General features: G+C 38.0%; 1 protein-coding gene across 2 annotated transcripts in view; it reads right to left on the bottom strand.

Moving 5' to 3' along the window:
* Positions 1-1,441: 1,441 nt before the first annotated feature.
* The window catches only part of NEDD4 (NEDD4 E3 ubiquitin protein ligase), a 121,847-nt gene continuing 106,554 nt past the window's right edge, over positions 1,442-16,734 (bottom strand). For both annotated transcript variants that reach the window (XM_014860449.3, XM_014860448.3), the window contains 11 exons: positions 13,941-14,170; positions 13,083-13,204; positions 12,926-12,996; positions 11,713-11,808; positions 11,313-11,386; positions 10,965-11,025; positions 8,391-8,450; positions 8,197-8,304; positions 7,468-7,564; positions 4,954-5,026; positions 1,442-4,430 (listed from right to left, as the gene is read on the bottom strand). In XM_014860449.3, coding sequence (XP_014715935.1) covers positions 4,328-4,430; positions 4,954-5,026; positions 7,468-7,564; positions 8,197-8,304; positions 8,391-8,450; positions 10,965-11,025; positions 11,313-11,386; positions 11,713-11,808; positions 12,926-12,996; positions 13,083-13,204; positions 13,941-14,170 — 1,095 coding nt within the window. In that variant the 3' untranslated portion in view covers positions 1,442-4,327. The remainder of the gene's footprint in view (positions 4,431-4,953; positions 5,027-7,467; positions 7,565-8,196; positions 8,305-8,390; positions 8,451-10,964; positions 11,026-11,312; positions 11,387-11,712; positions 11,809-12,925; positions 12,997-13,082; positions 13,205-13,940; positions 14,171-16,734) is intronic.

Here is a 16,734-nt window from a genome sequence, read left to right as displayed (position 1 = left end):
CAGGTGTATTTATATGGTTCCCAATGTCCCCTAAATATAGAGCTTCCTGTGTATTATTGCACAGTACCAGGGACATCGTAGGTGCTCAATACATGCGCAGTGGATAGTATACACAAACAGTATTCATCAGATCGTCATGTTCATCAAATATTTATGCATTGGGAAATGAACATATTACAAAAATGTATAGAAAGTAGTCTCTGTCCTCAAGCTGCCCAAAACTTTGTAGGGGGAATTATGTGAACAAAGTCTTGCAATACAATGTTATTTGTGCTAGTACTTACCAAATGCCGAGGCCACAGCACCTTCCCACCCCAAAAGGAGGAGTGAGTTCTCAAGCGGACATGAGGGGTGAGAGCACGCCAGGCAGAGCGGGTGCAGAGGAGTCTGCAGTGACGAGGGACTGGAGGGAGGTCTGTTTGGGTGGAGCACAGGGGGCCTGAGTGGAGTATGCTGGACGGTGGAGCTCATACATTAAGCTGAGGACACACTGCGTTTCGTGCCAATGGGTTTGGGCTTCGCGCTTCTGGCTCTGGGGAGCTTTCAGCGGGCTTTTGGCAGACTAATCTGATCAGATTTGTCTACTAAAAAGGAAACACTGGTGCGGATGAAGGGACTGCGTAGGATGGATTGCAAGCAAAGAGACCAGCAGAACTGAAACAGGCAGCTAATTTAGGGATAATCTTTAACTTTCAAGAAAAATACAAATCTACTGAAGCCCTTTATTCATAGTGAGGTTCTGAGATCCTAGCACTTACTTTAATATCCTTTATAAAAGGAATGTATCTGCTCTGATTGACAGCAAAGCAAAGACTTCCTGTATGGGGGGGCATGGGGTGGGCTAGTTAGTGCCTGAGCTGGTTATCGCTGGAGGGGTGTAAGCAGAGAGGGCAGTGGTCTGGGTCCCAAGGATTAAAAGCTACAGTCTGGATTTTAGTGGAAACAGGAGGCTGGAAAAGCACCTACCCAGGGATGGTTTGGGGTTGTGTGTGTGTGTGGGGGGGGGCGCGGAGGGGGGACGGCCGGGTGGTGCGTAGATTCCTTTCTAACTGGGAAACTTACAGGTGCCTAGAAGGAGGAAAAGGCACTTAGTTCTGAATTAACACTTGGAACTGCTTTTTTTCGTAGAAACAATGTTATAAACAGAGGTTAGGTTACAAGGCTGGCTTCTAGAATGAGCAACAACATGCCTGAGACCCAGTCCATTTGTAGCTTTGTTATTATGTTGTCTGCTGGATATTTCACTAACAACCAGACTTTTGGAACATCACATGTTTCTGTAAAGTGGAGATTATCTGTGTTAAGTTTATAATCATGCTAGTTCACCAGATACAAATTCAAGATGGTCTTGAGAATTTCACATGAGGCTGCAAAGGACTAGACCGGAAGATATCACCCAGAATACTGGCTTGGGAATTTTCTATTTAAAAACGAATCACAGTTTTTGTTTTTATTAGAATAAAACTTTATTTGTGGCATCAAGATTTTTAAAAATGATCTTTTAAAGTACGCAATAAATTTTGATATACTAATCTTGATATATATTTATCATACGAGAAGATTTTAAAGAACATCAAATGGCTTATAATCAAAACGAATTGTGTTGAACTTGATAATTATATGGAATAATTTCAGCATTATAAATAAAAAATGAAAACAAATACCATTTAAATTTGAGTTAGGATGAAATGCACTTGTGATACAATTTTATGTCTATGTTAAAATGTGTTTGATTACAGAAAAAATATAGGCTAAAATTATGTGCTTATAATTTCTAGAAAAATATGACATCCTTGATTTATGAAAATGACCCGATTTACTCTCCAGCCATAAAATGCATTTGAGATATTTTTCTATCTGGGATGAGGGGCTGTGTTGCTCGATACGATGTGGGAGACAAAAGGGATGATGGTCTGTGGCTGGGGGTTAGTGGGCGTGTCTGGTCTCATTAACACCCTGTTTTATTAAATCATAGGATCATCCAAGTGAATATTAGCCAGTTGAAAAGCAAGCTTTATGTCTTCTCAAGCTCTGATATCTGCTATGATATTTCACAGAAGTGATATTTAAACAATCATGTGGCAAAATCCTGTTTTAACAAAAATAGTTTTCATGTTCATTTCTATATATAATGAGGACATTCCAAAGTGCATTGGCCCATATTAATATTACTTTGCTGATGTGGAGAAAATGAATTCTAAGATAGTAAGATCCACATTTAGATAAACCTATGTATACATATATATCTGTATGTATTCAAAGTCAGAGATGTTTCTACTTCCTTGTCTACTAGCAGTCATTTTTAAATAAAGAGATTCTTCTTTGGGAGTGGAGTTCGTGTGCACACCTGACTTGACAAAATCTGATGGTTACCACAAAGCATCTTCTGATTGTATGACACTGTACAGAGCATCTCTCTGGAACTTACAACAATCTTACATGAATGACAGTGAGGGTGGGCAGGATTATTCTCATTTGACAGATGAAGAAACAGGAGGCCAGAGAGGTTAAGAAAGTCACTTCAGTTTAAACAGTTGGTAAGTGATAAAACTAGGACTACGTCTGGTGGTCTTGCCTGAATGCAGGTTAACACAGGTGAAGATGAAACACAGGGTGCGCTGATCTGTGAATTACTTGCCCTAAGCCGTGCAGCTGATGGGGTGTTTGGAAAGTGGATTTGCTACTGTCACATTTGAGATCTCGACCAGGTGCTGACAGGTACCCATCGTGTTATATACCCTAACCAACTTAAACCAATAGCCATAAGCACTTTTTACTATTCTCAGAGTATATATGTCTTTAAGAAGATTCATAACATATATCTACAGTTATTCCTAAATCCTCAAGACACCACCTTGAGAAATAGGTTTAACTTTTTGCAAGAGCACTTTCTATATAATCATTCCAATATAGGTATGAAACATATAAATACAGCCTTGACACACTTTATCTTTCCCTTTTGTTTTATTCTTCTCATCCCTACTTTTGATTGTTTAACAAAGTCCTTTACACTAAACCTGTAAATTCCTTGAGGGTGAGGGCTGAGTTAGCTTTCTTTGAAGCTGCTAACTCTCACCCCCAGGGCCCAGCTCGGCGCACTACACACAGCAGGCATTCAGGAAATGTTTGTTGAACGCATGCACATGACTTTCATGTACTTCGATTTGGTTCAAGTAGGATTCTACCTGTAGCATTTTGCCAAAAGAGTTTTGGATTTATAGTAAAACACCATCATTTTCATAGTAAACAGTATTTTTTAAAAGCATAAGAAATATGGTAATAAATTTAATACAAATTACGCATTATAACTATTCTTTGGTTATTTTTTAACAAATTATTTGTTTTTTTTGACTAAAGTGAAATACTAAAAATATAAAAATGCGACTACAGAAATCAGCTTAATCTGTAAACATAATAAACCCTGTAAACATATATTTACTACATAATTGTGCAAGTGTAAAGAATGACTAGTAAAGGCAAGTACTATACATTTAACTTAGTTCTTCAAGGCATATTTAGAAATACTGCTTTATGGGGCTTTAATGTTTGAAGAAGGAATTGTTTAAACTAAATTAAAACATGAGCGATGACTATACCAATGAACCATCAGGACACACAGGCAAGAGGAAGGCGTTAACACTTTTCACCCTTTGCAAATCTGAATTTGTTTCACATGTCTTACGAACCACTTTGTTCAGTAAAACTCCATATTAACAAAAGCCAAACATCTTGAAAATGAAGAAGTAAACATTTTTCTGCAAGTGAGTCAGTGGACTACAAATATAGGTAACACACTTTCCAAGGTTTTTTCCAAAATTATGGGCAGTAAGGTGCATTCGGCAGGTCTACAAAATAATAAACAGCTGCAGGCAGCACTAAATAGATTGTAGTTTACTCCTTATTAAAGTATTCTTTTCCAAATTTCAGTTTTCCTTCTCAAAAAGCATCAAACTTTTCACACATGACACTTACCACAAATATTTCACAGTTACAATTTCAGTAGTTTAAGAAAGAACTGCCTGGCAAATACTGTAAAAGAGGTAAATGTTAAGGACAAAACTCACTATTTCAGGCACACAGGACTCCTATCCTCGAGTGTGAACCCTAAGGATACGATGCAACAACTGTGTAAATGCAACACATTATCTAAAAGTGAGTGAAATCATGGTGAAGTTGTCATACTGTTTCTTCTAATGCTTTTATCTGATTTTCTCCATATCTGGGAAGAATCAATGGCCAAGTTTTAGTAGTTCCCTGGAAAAATTTTAAGTCAAGATTTTGCTTATACAAAAATGGCAGTAAAACACAGTGGATTGTTATTTGTAATCTAATCAACTCCATCAAAACCCTGAGTGTTCTCAATCGCCATCTGAAGTTTATCCCATAATTCTTCAAATGATTCATAGGGTGGCAAGTCCAAGCGATTAAAGCTGCAAGTACAGAGAGGCACTGGTTATGAAAGACACTGACAAAGCAAGTATCCCCACGGCACACACGGTAATGCTGCTCCCAGCAACACGAGCAGACATTTTATCACTGGGAAGACGGAAGACACAGGACTGGACTCTAGGCATGGCCTCTGGCCTGACTCCCTGGTGGAGTCCTCTCAGCCCCACCTCCACCTCCAAATGCCTGGGTTTCTCTGTCACCTTAACCTCCCAAAGGGGATGTTCCAGCCCCTCTTGGGATGGCCCATCATTCATGTGATGGAGGCAACATATGGTCAACAGTTGATGGGCTTCTCCAATGCTCAGCTACCTGGACATGAAGCCCAGGCCTACCTGGTAAAGAAACACCTGTTCTTGGGTTGGTGTCCACGTCACAGCCTCCTCCTCCTCCGTAGCTGCCACTGACAACAGCACGGAGTGGGCTAGACCTTCTGTACCTAGACTAACTGTCCGAGGGAGCTTCGCTCTCCCAGATTGTTCTCTCGGGGTCTAAGAAACTGCTTACCATGTATGGGCTCTTGGCAGCTTTTCAGGGGTTCCCCACTGTTCAACTGTAAATGACTGTGGTCCGTTTGAGCCTGGAAGGAAGAAGACCTGCTTTGGTTTCATTTACTCTTTATAGGAACCCTAGGCATTTCACAACTCACTTTTTCTAATGTAGAACTTACACTACAGGGAACTAATCTAGTTTCTTTAAACTCAAAAGAAATGAAAGCTGTCCTGTGCTTGATGGCTTTATTGTCCAGCCACGAAATGAGAATTTCTCTTCTAATAGTTCATTTGTGACCACCGTATCCCTCTGACTCTGGGGTGGCACGTCTGATGGTGTTTTTGCTGCTTCCTAGCCCTGTACACAACTGTATTTCCATATACCACCTCCTTCATAGGAGCACAGAGAAAATGAACATTTTCTTTCTCTTTTGAGTCCCACTGAAAATAGCTTTAATTTTTTCTGTCCGTATAATCTTACTGCAAAAAATTAAAGCAATAGAGAAAAATACAATGAAGGATGTAAAAATCACCTCAAATCCCACCATTAACTCTAAGCAAACATCCTGTCGTGAATCCTGTGAGAATTTTATGTGCATATGATCATGTTATACAGGCTATATTTTTCTTTTATTATGGGCATTTTTAGAAACTCTTTTTTTTCTTTGTAGTTTTCACTTAGCTCTTCCTTCTCCAATTCGCAACATCCTCTACCCACCCAGGTAATCAATGCTGACAACCCAATGTGTAACCTTCCATACTTTTCTCCATATCTTATAATCATATCCAAGTACGTGTGTGTCAGTATAATTGTCAGAAGTAGCACTAAAAATATTTAATAGTCTCCATATTACAGTTTTCTCAAAAAGCACTACTTTTCACACATCACCCAGAACAATTACATTCACTGTTAAAATTTCAGTACTTTTGTCCCTGTTTGTTTTCCATGACATGGAATCATATGTATTTCCCTGCTTCTTGGTTCTCTCGCCTAAACAACCCATCATCAAAACTCCCTGTGAGTCAATTGACATAAACTTAACATACTTTTTATTGGCTAGATAATATTGCATTGTAATATTAACATTTTGAAGCAACTTCTATTTTTTCTTGTAAACACATAAAAATTTGAAGTTATATTCTAACACTAATAACTCTGGCTCTATGTGTAGGACATTTTCCCCAAATTTTAGTTTGTGAAATCAGTGGATGGCCGTAGGCCTGCACTGCATAAAAAAGGAAGGGGAGCTAGGGGTGGTAAGGGGTGTCTGCCTCGCCTTGGTTTTCTCTACAAACTGGCTGATGCACAGAAGAGACAGGAAGGGGAGCAGGTGAAACCACTAGAAAGACAAATGCTAAGAAATCCAATTAGGCAAGGAATGAGCGCATGGTTAGCGGCAAAGCTCCTGCCTCCTTCTTCTCACTGTGAGCGTGACTCTAGGTGGAGAAGTGGCAGCTGCTTGACAGGTTCTGCAAACAAATATAAATGAAGCTTAACAAGGAGACCAGGTTTGCCAAAGAGGAGACAGAGGGGGTGAGCGATCCCATCACATAGCAACAGCCTTCTACTTGCACAGTAAATTCAGCTTAGCAACTACCTAGGTAGCGGTCCCTGACTTCTAGTCCCCAGAACAATTCTCATCGCTCTTGCTCTGAGTACGGCTCCGATCTTTGCTAAATCTCCTCTGAAAGATTTGTTCTTTCTTCTTAGTATCTTGAAAAGCAAGTAAATGTCATTCCAATAGAATATTAACTGATGTGAGAAAACTTACTGTGATCTACCTCAGAAACAGTACTTTTTTTTTTTTTTAATAAAACACACCTCTAGTGTTCTAGGTAAATCAAAGAGAAAATAGTTTGACGGGATATACAGAATTTCACTTTACAGAAAACTGCATTAATAATAGTTCTCAATAGAAAGAGACACATGCAGACTTATCCCCAGCCCTGCCGTTTCCCACAAGGCTGAGGAATAGCAGCCTGCTGAGATCCTCCACCCCCACCCCCAACCCCACCACCACACACACACGCACACACGAATTCCATGAGCAAGTAAGCTTTGGAAACTCTGCTTTTTTTCCATAGTAAAGGTTCTGAACAAGTCCCAAAGCAATCTATCTAACTTTGCTCAGTCCAGTATTCCCCAGATGTATTCTACCATGAGACTCTGTTTTTTGGTGTATACTTATTAACATTCCATGGAACTTTACATGCTGCCCTAAACTATCACAGTACAGGCAATGCTTTTTCTCTAATGGCTTGCAGAGTGGGAATCAAATTTAAAATTCAAGAATGGAAAGTACCTCATTTCATGTTTCTACTTTTCTCCTTTGTTTTCCATGTTTCCAGTCTTCTCTGATTACAAGGTATACATATATATTTTAGCCTACTTCAGCATATCTAATTTAAAAACCTTACTTTTTTATTAAGCTAAATGTTTGTATAAATTATAGAAGCTTAAAGACTAACCAGCCATTAGAAAAACAATTGGCATTGCTCCATTTTTTAATGATCTATGGAAAATCCTTACCATATAGTTCAGCAAATCCATTCATAGGCACACGGGATGTGCCAGTGACAAACTGAAGTAATCTTATTCTTTTTTCTGAATCCATCATTAAAACAGCCTGAATAAGATAAAAACAGCATTGAGGAATATCGTTGGAAAAAAGGTAACAAAACTATTCTGAAAAATATGCTATCAGAATTTAGAGCACTAATGATCACTTATTAAATTTGCATGTTTGTTTTAGTTAAATGTGTGTTTATGGGTGGTTTACAAAGTTTTTGAGACTTTATTTCCAAGGCTACATGGTAACTCTTTAGAATAGGATTATACCCTAACAAAGTGACAAAAATTTCTTCTCAGATGTGACTCATGGATTTTAAAAAATCATATTTATTGATATTATTGAGTGGTATACACATTTTCACTTTTAAAGGAGCCATGTAGGAGTCCCAGAGAATACGCTGAGGTTATGACACATTCTCTTGAAGTGTCCCTACTTTAGTAAGGAACTTAAGTGTCTGTCTCAGCTGTCAGTGCCCTTTACACACTCTGAACACTTTACTTACTTATCTGTAAATATGCACGGAGGTCAGGACCACATCCAGAAGGTAGATATATACAGTAGAAAATCAATGATAATTTTTGCTGGAATATATATATATATATTTGTCTTATCTATATGTAACCCACTAGTATAAATTGATTGAATCTATCAAAAAATAATTTATGAAAATAGAAGCTTTCAATTACCTTCCAAAACCACTGTATGACTGGATGATTTACATTGTAGCCATTTTTATATTTTGTGTGTTCTCTCCAGTCATTCACATCAACATCTCCCAATCCACACATAAGAAGCTACAAAATAAGAAATGTCAAACTGTAGACAAGAAAAAATAATGGGTACAAAAGTCCTGTTTTAAAATAAGAATACTATTTCTTACCTCTAGTTCATTTTCATCGAAAATTTTGATGAGATCCTGTGGTATTAGTTCAAAAAACCCCTAGTAGAAAGAATGTATTTAAAAACCTGGTTAGCAGGGTCAATGGACAATCCTATAGTTCACCTTCCAGGTGCTACTGGAGAAATCCCACATCCATATGGATTCCTACCACTACACATTCATGGGCTCTTGAGATTTCAATATTGGCAAGAAAATGAACGTATCCATCATCTGTTCTCTCTCATTGATTCCTCAAAGTGGCTATTTTAAAACTTTCCCGCACTTCTCAAGCCTCCTCCTCCTCCATGTCACCCCTTTACAGCAGAAAATTTCTATTTGAGAGAGAAAACAGAGGCGATTATGTAGGAAGGAATTCCCTCAACCTTCTGCATCTCACATAGCAACCAGCACCAACATCCATCATGGCGTCCTTCCCGTGGCAGTGGAGAGAGGTACCACTTCCTCTCTGTGCTTCAAATGCTTCCTCAAAGAGGTCACCTCACTGAACCTACTTCTCTTTATTAGCACACTCTTTATACATTTAAATTTGTTCAAGCCATATCTACCTTAAAAACTAACAAAAAAGCAAACCCCTCTTTCTTCTCTTTATAGCCAAGTTCTGGACAGTGTCATATGTTCCTGAATCCACTTGCTCATCTCCCCTCCATCCCTTAACCCACTGCAATCTGACCTCTATGCCACCGCTTCCCTGAAGCTGTCCTGGAAAAAGTCAAAGACAGTTTTGTGGCTAAATCTGACCAACGCTTTCTAGTTCCATATCTTATTTGACTTTCTGCACTATGATATGGGCGAAAACACCTTTGTTCTTGAAACTTTGCTGTTGATGCTTTTCTCTTTGTCTCTGTCTGCCTTTCCTAATTTCCTTTGAAGTCTCCTTTTTTATTGTCCATTCCCGAAATGGTGGTGTTCCCATATCTCCATGTGTGGCCATCCACTTTTACTATTCTTTCGAATTTTCCATCTTATCTAGTCCACAGCTCCATTATACATATGCAGATGACCCCCATACTGCCACCCCAGATCTCTAGCCTTTAAATTGCCCTCTGCTATAGCTCACCCTTCCTGAATACCATTCAAATTCACACACAACTCTCTTCCCACCACCATCATCTTAGTTCTCGTCCTTACCATTCCTTACCTGGATTACTGTAGCCCTCTCCCAACTAGCCTCCGCTGCTAGTCTTGCCTTTCTCTATTTCACTACATACCACTTCTGGAAGGAGAGGACCAAAATGTGATTAAATCCTGGTGTTTTATTGTTTAACAGCCTTTAATGCCACCTTTCCTCCCCTCACTGGAAGTCAGAAAACTCCAAACTCTACCTTTGTTTTCAGTTTAACAAACAGGTCCTTAATAATCTGGTTCTGCTCAGCTCCCCAGGCTTAGTTTTATCTCTTGTGTCCTCTTATCCAGTATATGAATTGCTTGTATTTTCTTTCTTTCTTTCCTTTTTTTTGGTGAGGAAGATAGGCCCTGAGCTAACATCTTCTTCTTCTTTTTGCTTGAAGAAGATTTGCCCTGAGCTAATATCTGTGTCAGTCTTCCTGTATTTCGTACGTGGCTCACTGCCACAGCACGGCTGATGAGTGGTGTAGGTCTATGCCTGGGATCTGAACCCGCGAACCTGGGCTGCCAAAGCAGAGTGTGCTGAATTTAACCACTACGCCATGGGGCTGGCTCCTGTATTTTCTTTAACGTGTGCACAGTCTGTCTTATTGCCAGACTTTACACATGCTGCTCTCTCTCCTTAGAATTGCATTTCCTTCTTCCCTGTGGCTGGCCAATCCCTCTAACCTTCTCTGCCCCTTTCTCCACGTCTCCCTGCTCTGGTTTCTACCTCTTCTCTCTGCTTACCTAGCACTTCAGGCTTGCCTCTGTCTATTTCACCCTTTAGATTCTCTGCTCTTTGACAGCAGGACCTATGTCTTTTTGCCTCACAAGCACCAGACACAGTCAATGATCAATATCGAATACATGAAAAAGTATGTGATAAATATTTAATAGAAGATTTTATGTTAGCTTAAGAAATGAGTGCCCTGACAATAGCCTAAATGTCTATTAATTGGGAAGCGTAAATAGCTTATGAGTTTATTTTATGAATAAAATGCAGCTACAAAGAAAGGTAGCTATATACTTGACGTGCAAAATCTCCAATAAATATCTGATAGGAGAAGAAATCAAGTCATCAATCAATATGTATTGTGTGGTCCCATTTAGGAGAAGAAACAAATGGTATTTTCCACTGTCACGATAGCGCTCTTGTCCTTTGCTCACCTATGGTACTCAAGGTGAGGGGAGCGGGGCTGGGGAAAGGCGGGGGGCAGTGATAGATGTGAAGGGGGACTGTCAGTGGTTACTGCATAGACTTCCTGGATGATGGAGTTTTAACAGTGTTTATTCATTTAATATTTTGTTAATATGAAAATAGAATTGAAAATGGTTTTAAAAAGCAAGTCATATACTACTTTTTCTCAGATGTGATGAAGCCCAATGTTTAAAACTTATGGATCGTACTTTGAAATTATAGAAGAACAAACAAAAGAGAACGAGTACCTCTTTAAAAGCAGCCATTTGCTTCTGGATTCGGTTTACAAATCGCCATTGTATTACAAGACTACAAGAAACAAAACATTTCATCTTTTTCACATGAAGCCAGAAAACAATTTAAGGTGTATTTATTCTGGTTAGAAACAAAAAATAAAGACTAGCTAAGCCCAAGAAAAAAAACTGAACATGAGTGGGTAATACGACATTGTTATAGAAAGAGAAAAAGAACACTGAGACCCTGGCTATGGGGGAAGAGAAAGAAGGTATGAAGAATTTTCCCAGAAAGAAGTACAAACTTATTTCCAGTAAAGTATTTACTAAACACAGTAAAATACCTACTAACAAGATACTTACTAAATATATTCCTTTTTGTTCTTATTGGTGACAACTATTTCTGATCCACCATTTTTCAACTCATGTTGATGTGTCTAAAATTAAGCAAATACCTTGACATGTTATTTTAGTGAAAAAAAAATAAAGTATACATATTATAGTTACACCAGAAATGTGGTGTTTTTAATAAATCCATTCAAAAACTAAGAAAACTTAAAATACTAGTTGTGCTAAAATAAATATGGAATGCGTCAAATAAAGCAGAAATTCTTGCTGAGAGACAGCTTTTGTTACCGGAAAATAAATTTAAAACTAGAGCACAGAAATGTGTTGAGGATATGCACTATTTAACATCTCATATTAAGTTATAACATTTGTTTCATAATTTATGTACCATTTTAATTAATCAAAATTTACGAACCTGTCCAAAAAGTTCTTCATCTATGACAAACCTGAGGTCCAGTTCTGTTGGGTCATTTTCAAGAATCCATCTTAGTGAATTGTAATATTCACCGTCCTAGATGGGAAAAATTGTATATTTAGAATTTGCATATAAAGAACACACCTGAACCTGCAAACAAAGTAGGCTGGGGGTCTGAATAATTGGACAAAAGATGAAAAGGTCAGTTGGACATCTTTTCCATAAATACACAAGGATTATAAAAAGAGATGGATGACTCGTAAGTGTGAGAATAAAAATGCATATATCAATAGAGCGGTACCTGCTTAAAAGTTTAGCAATCTATCTCTGTGTGGAAGCAGTGATTTTCTTATCCAGTTAAAGGGTCAAAGAAAGCAGTTTTCAGATGAATCCTACCTTCCATGGACACTCAGGGGCACCTAGCACCTTTCTCATATGGCCTATGAGACTGTGTGTGAAATGTTTAAGTAGCTATGGGGGAGGCTGTTATTGACACCTGGCCCAAGTTAAAGAAAAATATCAAATTAAATTCAGAACCTGAATTAGCCAACTCAACTGTGTAATCTCATGATTGATAATATGGTTCACACTGCTAATGTATCACTAGAAAGGAAAAAAAAAATGAACTTGGTACCCAGGAAGAGGTCTTGGAATCTGTGTTCACACAGTGTATGAGGCCATTCAGCATAGGCAGCAAGGCTTATAGGCAGAGATTTAATCCTCAGGTTTCTGTTTCTTTGTAGTGGCCTAACCACAAGGCCTTGCCTTTGGACTGCTATTTTGAAAACATACGCCACTCATCATAAAAGATCACAATTCATATATTGATGCAAGAGATACATAAAAATGTTGTGTAGCATGTTAAAGTATTTAGGGAGCAGTTTACCTACACTTGCAACTTTCTTTGAAATGCATCAAAAAATAAGATGGATTGATGAATACATGGGTGGACAGATGGATAGGTATGTGATAAAATAAATATGGAAAAAAAGCCAATTGTGGAATCTTGGTGGTGGATACACACATGTTCACTAGAAAATTTTTTCAATTTTATCCTATGTTAGAAAATTTTCATAATAAAATGTTGGGGAAAATGTTCATTTGTGTTTTGAAACATTATAATCTATTAATTTCATCATTAAAATCTAACTTTAAAATATTCAGTTGCTTGTTAAATTATATTTTCTCTATATTATAAGTGAAACAGACATACCACTGATTCCATGTCATGAAGTGTTATTGGTTTGTGTAGCATCATCTTGTAAAATGGGCGGATGAAAAAACCTTGCAAGAAATCAAATATATTTAAAATGATTACCAAGTGAAATAAGATAATTGAATTAAAAAAGAAATTTATGCTTGATACTAACCATCCAACAGTTTTCCATGGTAAACTGCCATTCCAGCTACCCGGCCAATAAATTTGAAATAAGAGAGGTGATCTTCATTACACAAGCCAGAGTTTGGATTTATCTGTAGTGTATAATTATCCCTGTAAAGACAAGCACATCTAAATGATCCTCTCTATATTTCATATAAAAATTTTAATATAACAAATAGTAAATTACCTCCCTCTTTTTAGAGTTGTTTACCGTTATTAGAAACACATTAGACCATTGGATTTAATGTTTTGAAAACAGTCATTTCTGCCAAAAGGTGGAAACAACCCAAATGTTCATCAACAGATGAATGGATTAAAAAAATGTGGTATAAACACATAATGAGATATTATTCAGCCTTAAAAAGGAAGGAAATTCTGACAGATGCTACCACATGGATGAGCCTTGAAGACGTTATACTAATGAAACATATCAGTCCCAAAAGGACAAATACTGTATGATTCCACTTATATGAGGGACCTAGAGTAGTTAACCTCATAGAGACAGAAAGCAGAATGGTGGCTGCCAGTGAATGGGGGAATTAGTGTCTAATGGGTACAGAGTTTCAGTATGGGATAATGAGAAAGTTCTGGAGACAGATGGTGGTGATAATTGCATAACAATGTGAATGTACTTACTGCTACAGAACTATACACTTAAAATGGTTAAAATTATAAATTTCACATTATGTATATTTTACCAAAGTAAACAAAAAGTTATTTCTGAAACATTAGTTATAGTCTCCATTTTCTGGCACATTGTAATATACACTTTCCTTGCATCATACAACTCTGTAACTTTCAAAATAGTGATTTTTTTTTCTGTATACAGCATTGTGAAGTTACTTACGTAGCAGAATATTCAAACAGCCCATAATAAGGGTTAAACATTTCCTTTGAGATCAGGAAGAACCATTCTCTGGCAACTCCTCCATAATCTAATCCCTTTTCACCATCAAACTCAATCCACAGTCGAGCCTTGAGGAAGTCTGCTCTCTTGACACCCATAATTCTCCTGTAAGAGTCCTCAAGAACAGTTGCACGGCGAAGTTTCATTTCAAATTTGTTTGGAATGTCATTCTGAAAACCCAGAGAAGAGAGACACATGGTTTAAATCGATTCAATATGACACCAAATTTCTCTCTTATAAAAGTCATAAAATCCACTGCACTCCACCCTGTGCTCAAGACCCATTTTGAGGGAAAACAAGACTAGGAACGCTGTCTATATTTCCTCTATGGTATAAAAGAATCCATGCATTTTCTCTAATCACATAATAATATAGCCTTCTGATTTTTATATCTGAAGAAGCAGCAAGTTATAGTGGTAATAACACTCACATGAAGGCATGTCATGAACAGTCGGTTCCATAGAAGTTCCAACAAGGACCATTCTGTGACCTGTAGTCTAGCTGCTGCCTGCTACTTGTTGCCTGCCTGTTGGTCCAGGGTTTTTCCCCACCTCCACTTTTCCTCCTTTGAGCCTACCCTGCTTAACTATTAACAGGTGCTAACATTTACAGACCGTGCCAGGCACTGTTCCCAGCATTTTAATTTAACTTTGACCAGTAAGTTCATTTACTCCTCATAATAATACTATGAAGAAGCTACTATTATTATCTCCATTTTATTGATGAAGAAACTGAAGACAGAAGTTACGAAAGTCTTAGCTTCAGAGTCTCTGCTCTTAATGAGTGAGCTACACTGCCTCACTAATCTTTTGTACATCCTTTGCTTATGTGACAAATGTAGATAACTACGCTTTTAGGCAGACCTTATTGTGAATTTTATGGAAATATATCTGATTCTTTTATTCTTGAGTGCTTTGTGTGCAACGTTCAAGTGGAAACCATTAAGAGAAAACATGCTATCAATATTCTGTCACTATAAAAAAAGAAAAGAGGCTTAGCTCTAAGGAAAAAATATTAATTTTACTATCAATATATTTAGGCAAAATTGAAAGCCCTATAGAAACAATAATATAAGCAGTTTATATAAACAATATAAGCATAATATAAGCAGTTTCCTCTGCTGCTTTACAATCTAAAAAAATGGGAATATTGGAAAAAAGCAATTTTAGACTAGACACTAGGCAACCAGTGCAGGTCGGTTACTCACCAAGCATTTACTGAGGCCTGCTCTGGGCCAGGCCCCACGCTAGGTAGGTAATACAGTGGGACCAGGGATGGGAGGAAAAGGGAGTAAAAACATGCCATAAGATGTGGTCACCTCCTCAAGGAGCTTATGATCTGGAGAGTATGTGAGAAACAATATAAATGTTACTAATTCTGAGACTTAAAAGAGTAGGAAAATTGCTAATTATTGAGATATAAGCAATGTTTTGTGGGATCCTAAAAGATTGAGCTATTAATTGCAAATGAGGCAATCAAGGAGGCCTCTAGAGGAAGTCTCGACAGGAAGGGAAGGGAGAGAGGGACTGAGGAACAGCAGGTTAAGCGGAGAGCATGCATGAGGGGTCTATTCCATTCAGAGGTACTGTACTATAGTACTACTGTAGAATACTTCCACATACTTCAGCGGGTACAGGAGGAGGAGGGGAAGGGAAAGAGGAATTATAGTGCAAGAGGAAGGTGGAGAAGACTGTAGTCTGGGGCCAGAGTGTGGAAAGGGTGAATGGTGACTAGGAAGAGAGTCACTGAGCAGGGAGCACATGATCAGATTGCTGTGTTCTCAGAAGCTGACGGGGTAGAGTGTAAAGGGTGGTTTTAAGGAGGAGAGACAAGAGGCAAGCTGGTCAGTTAAAGACCCTGAAACAGACCGTGAGAGAAGACAAATGAACTGTGTGAGTGAGTGACAACGGAAGAAAGAGAGGGATGGAAGAAAAATTTCCACGGTTTAACGGGATAATGTATTTCATGAGCTTACATGGTATCTGGCACAGGGTGAGCTCAATAATGATTAGTCAGCCTTATTCTTAACTAATAAGATGTTAAGATAAGGCAGAGGAAAAGGTTAAAGATAAGGCAGAGGAAATGCTACAAGGCTTTGTAGCATTGCCTTTTAACACTTTTATCTACCTCAGGGTTCTACTCTTCTGCTGTGATACATCCAGATATAGATTTTATGTTTTTAAATCCTGCTTGAGACTTTTTGTTAAACTGAGAATTCAGATTCTCAGCCTCTTCCCCATGTTTTTGAGTCTCTCTTTCTGGAATGACTCTATGTCTCTTAACCTTTCTTTCATGTTTTTATCTCTTTACATGCCTTTGTTGCATTCTGGGTAATTTCCTCTCTTAATCACCAATATCACATATCATGTTGGTTAAGACGATGGACTCTGGAGCTAGACCGTTTGGTTTGTATCAGGCTTTGCCACTAATAACCATGGAACTTGATGACATTGCCTAATCTCTCTGTGCCTCAGTTTCCTCACTTGTAAAGTGTGGTGATAACAGTCCCTTTCTTATAGAGTTGTTGTAGGGACTACATGAATAATACATGCAACTTGCTAAGAAGAATGCCTGGAATGTAGTGAAAGGTCAATAAATATTAATGCTTTGTTATGTTTTTGTGTTCTGTGACCTGTTTATAAAGGCCTTGTTCCATATCCTGCTGCCTGGAAGATGTCAATAATTGGATACAGTAACAAGTTTATAAGTGTTCAGAGTGGCAATTGGAGAAGCT

This window comes from Equus asinus, chromosome 2, assembly GCF_041296235.1.
Source record: "Equus asinus isolate D_3611 breed Donkey chromosome 2, EquAss-T2T_v2, whole genome shotgun sequence".
Taxonomy (NCBI): Eukaryota; Metazoa; Chordata; class Mammalia; order Perissodactyla; family Equidae; genus Equus; species Equus asinus.
Note: the sequence above shows the minus strand (reverse complement) of the source record. Positions and strands in the feature narration are given on the sequence as shown.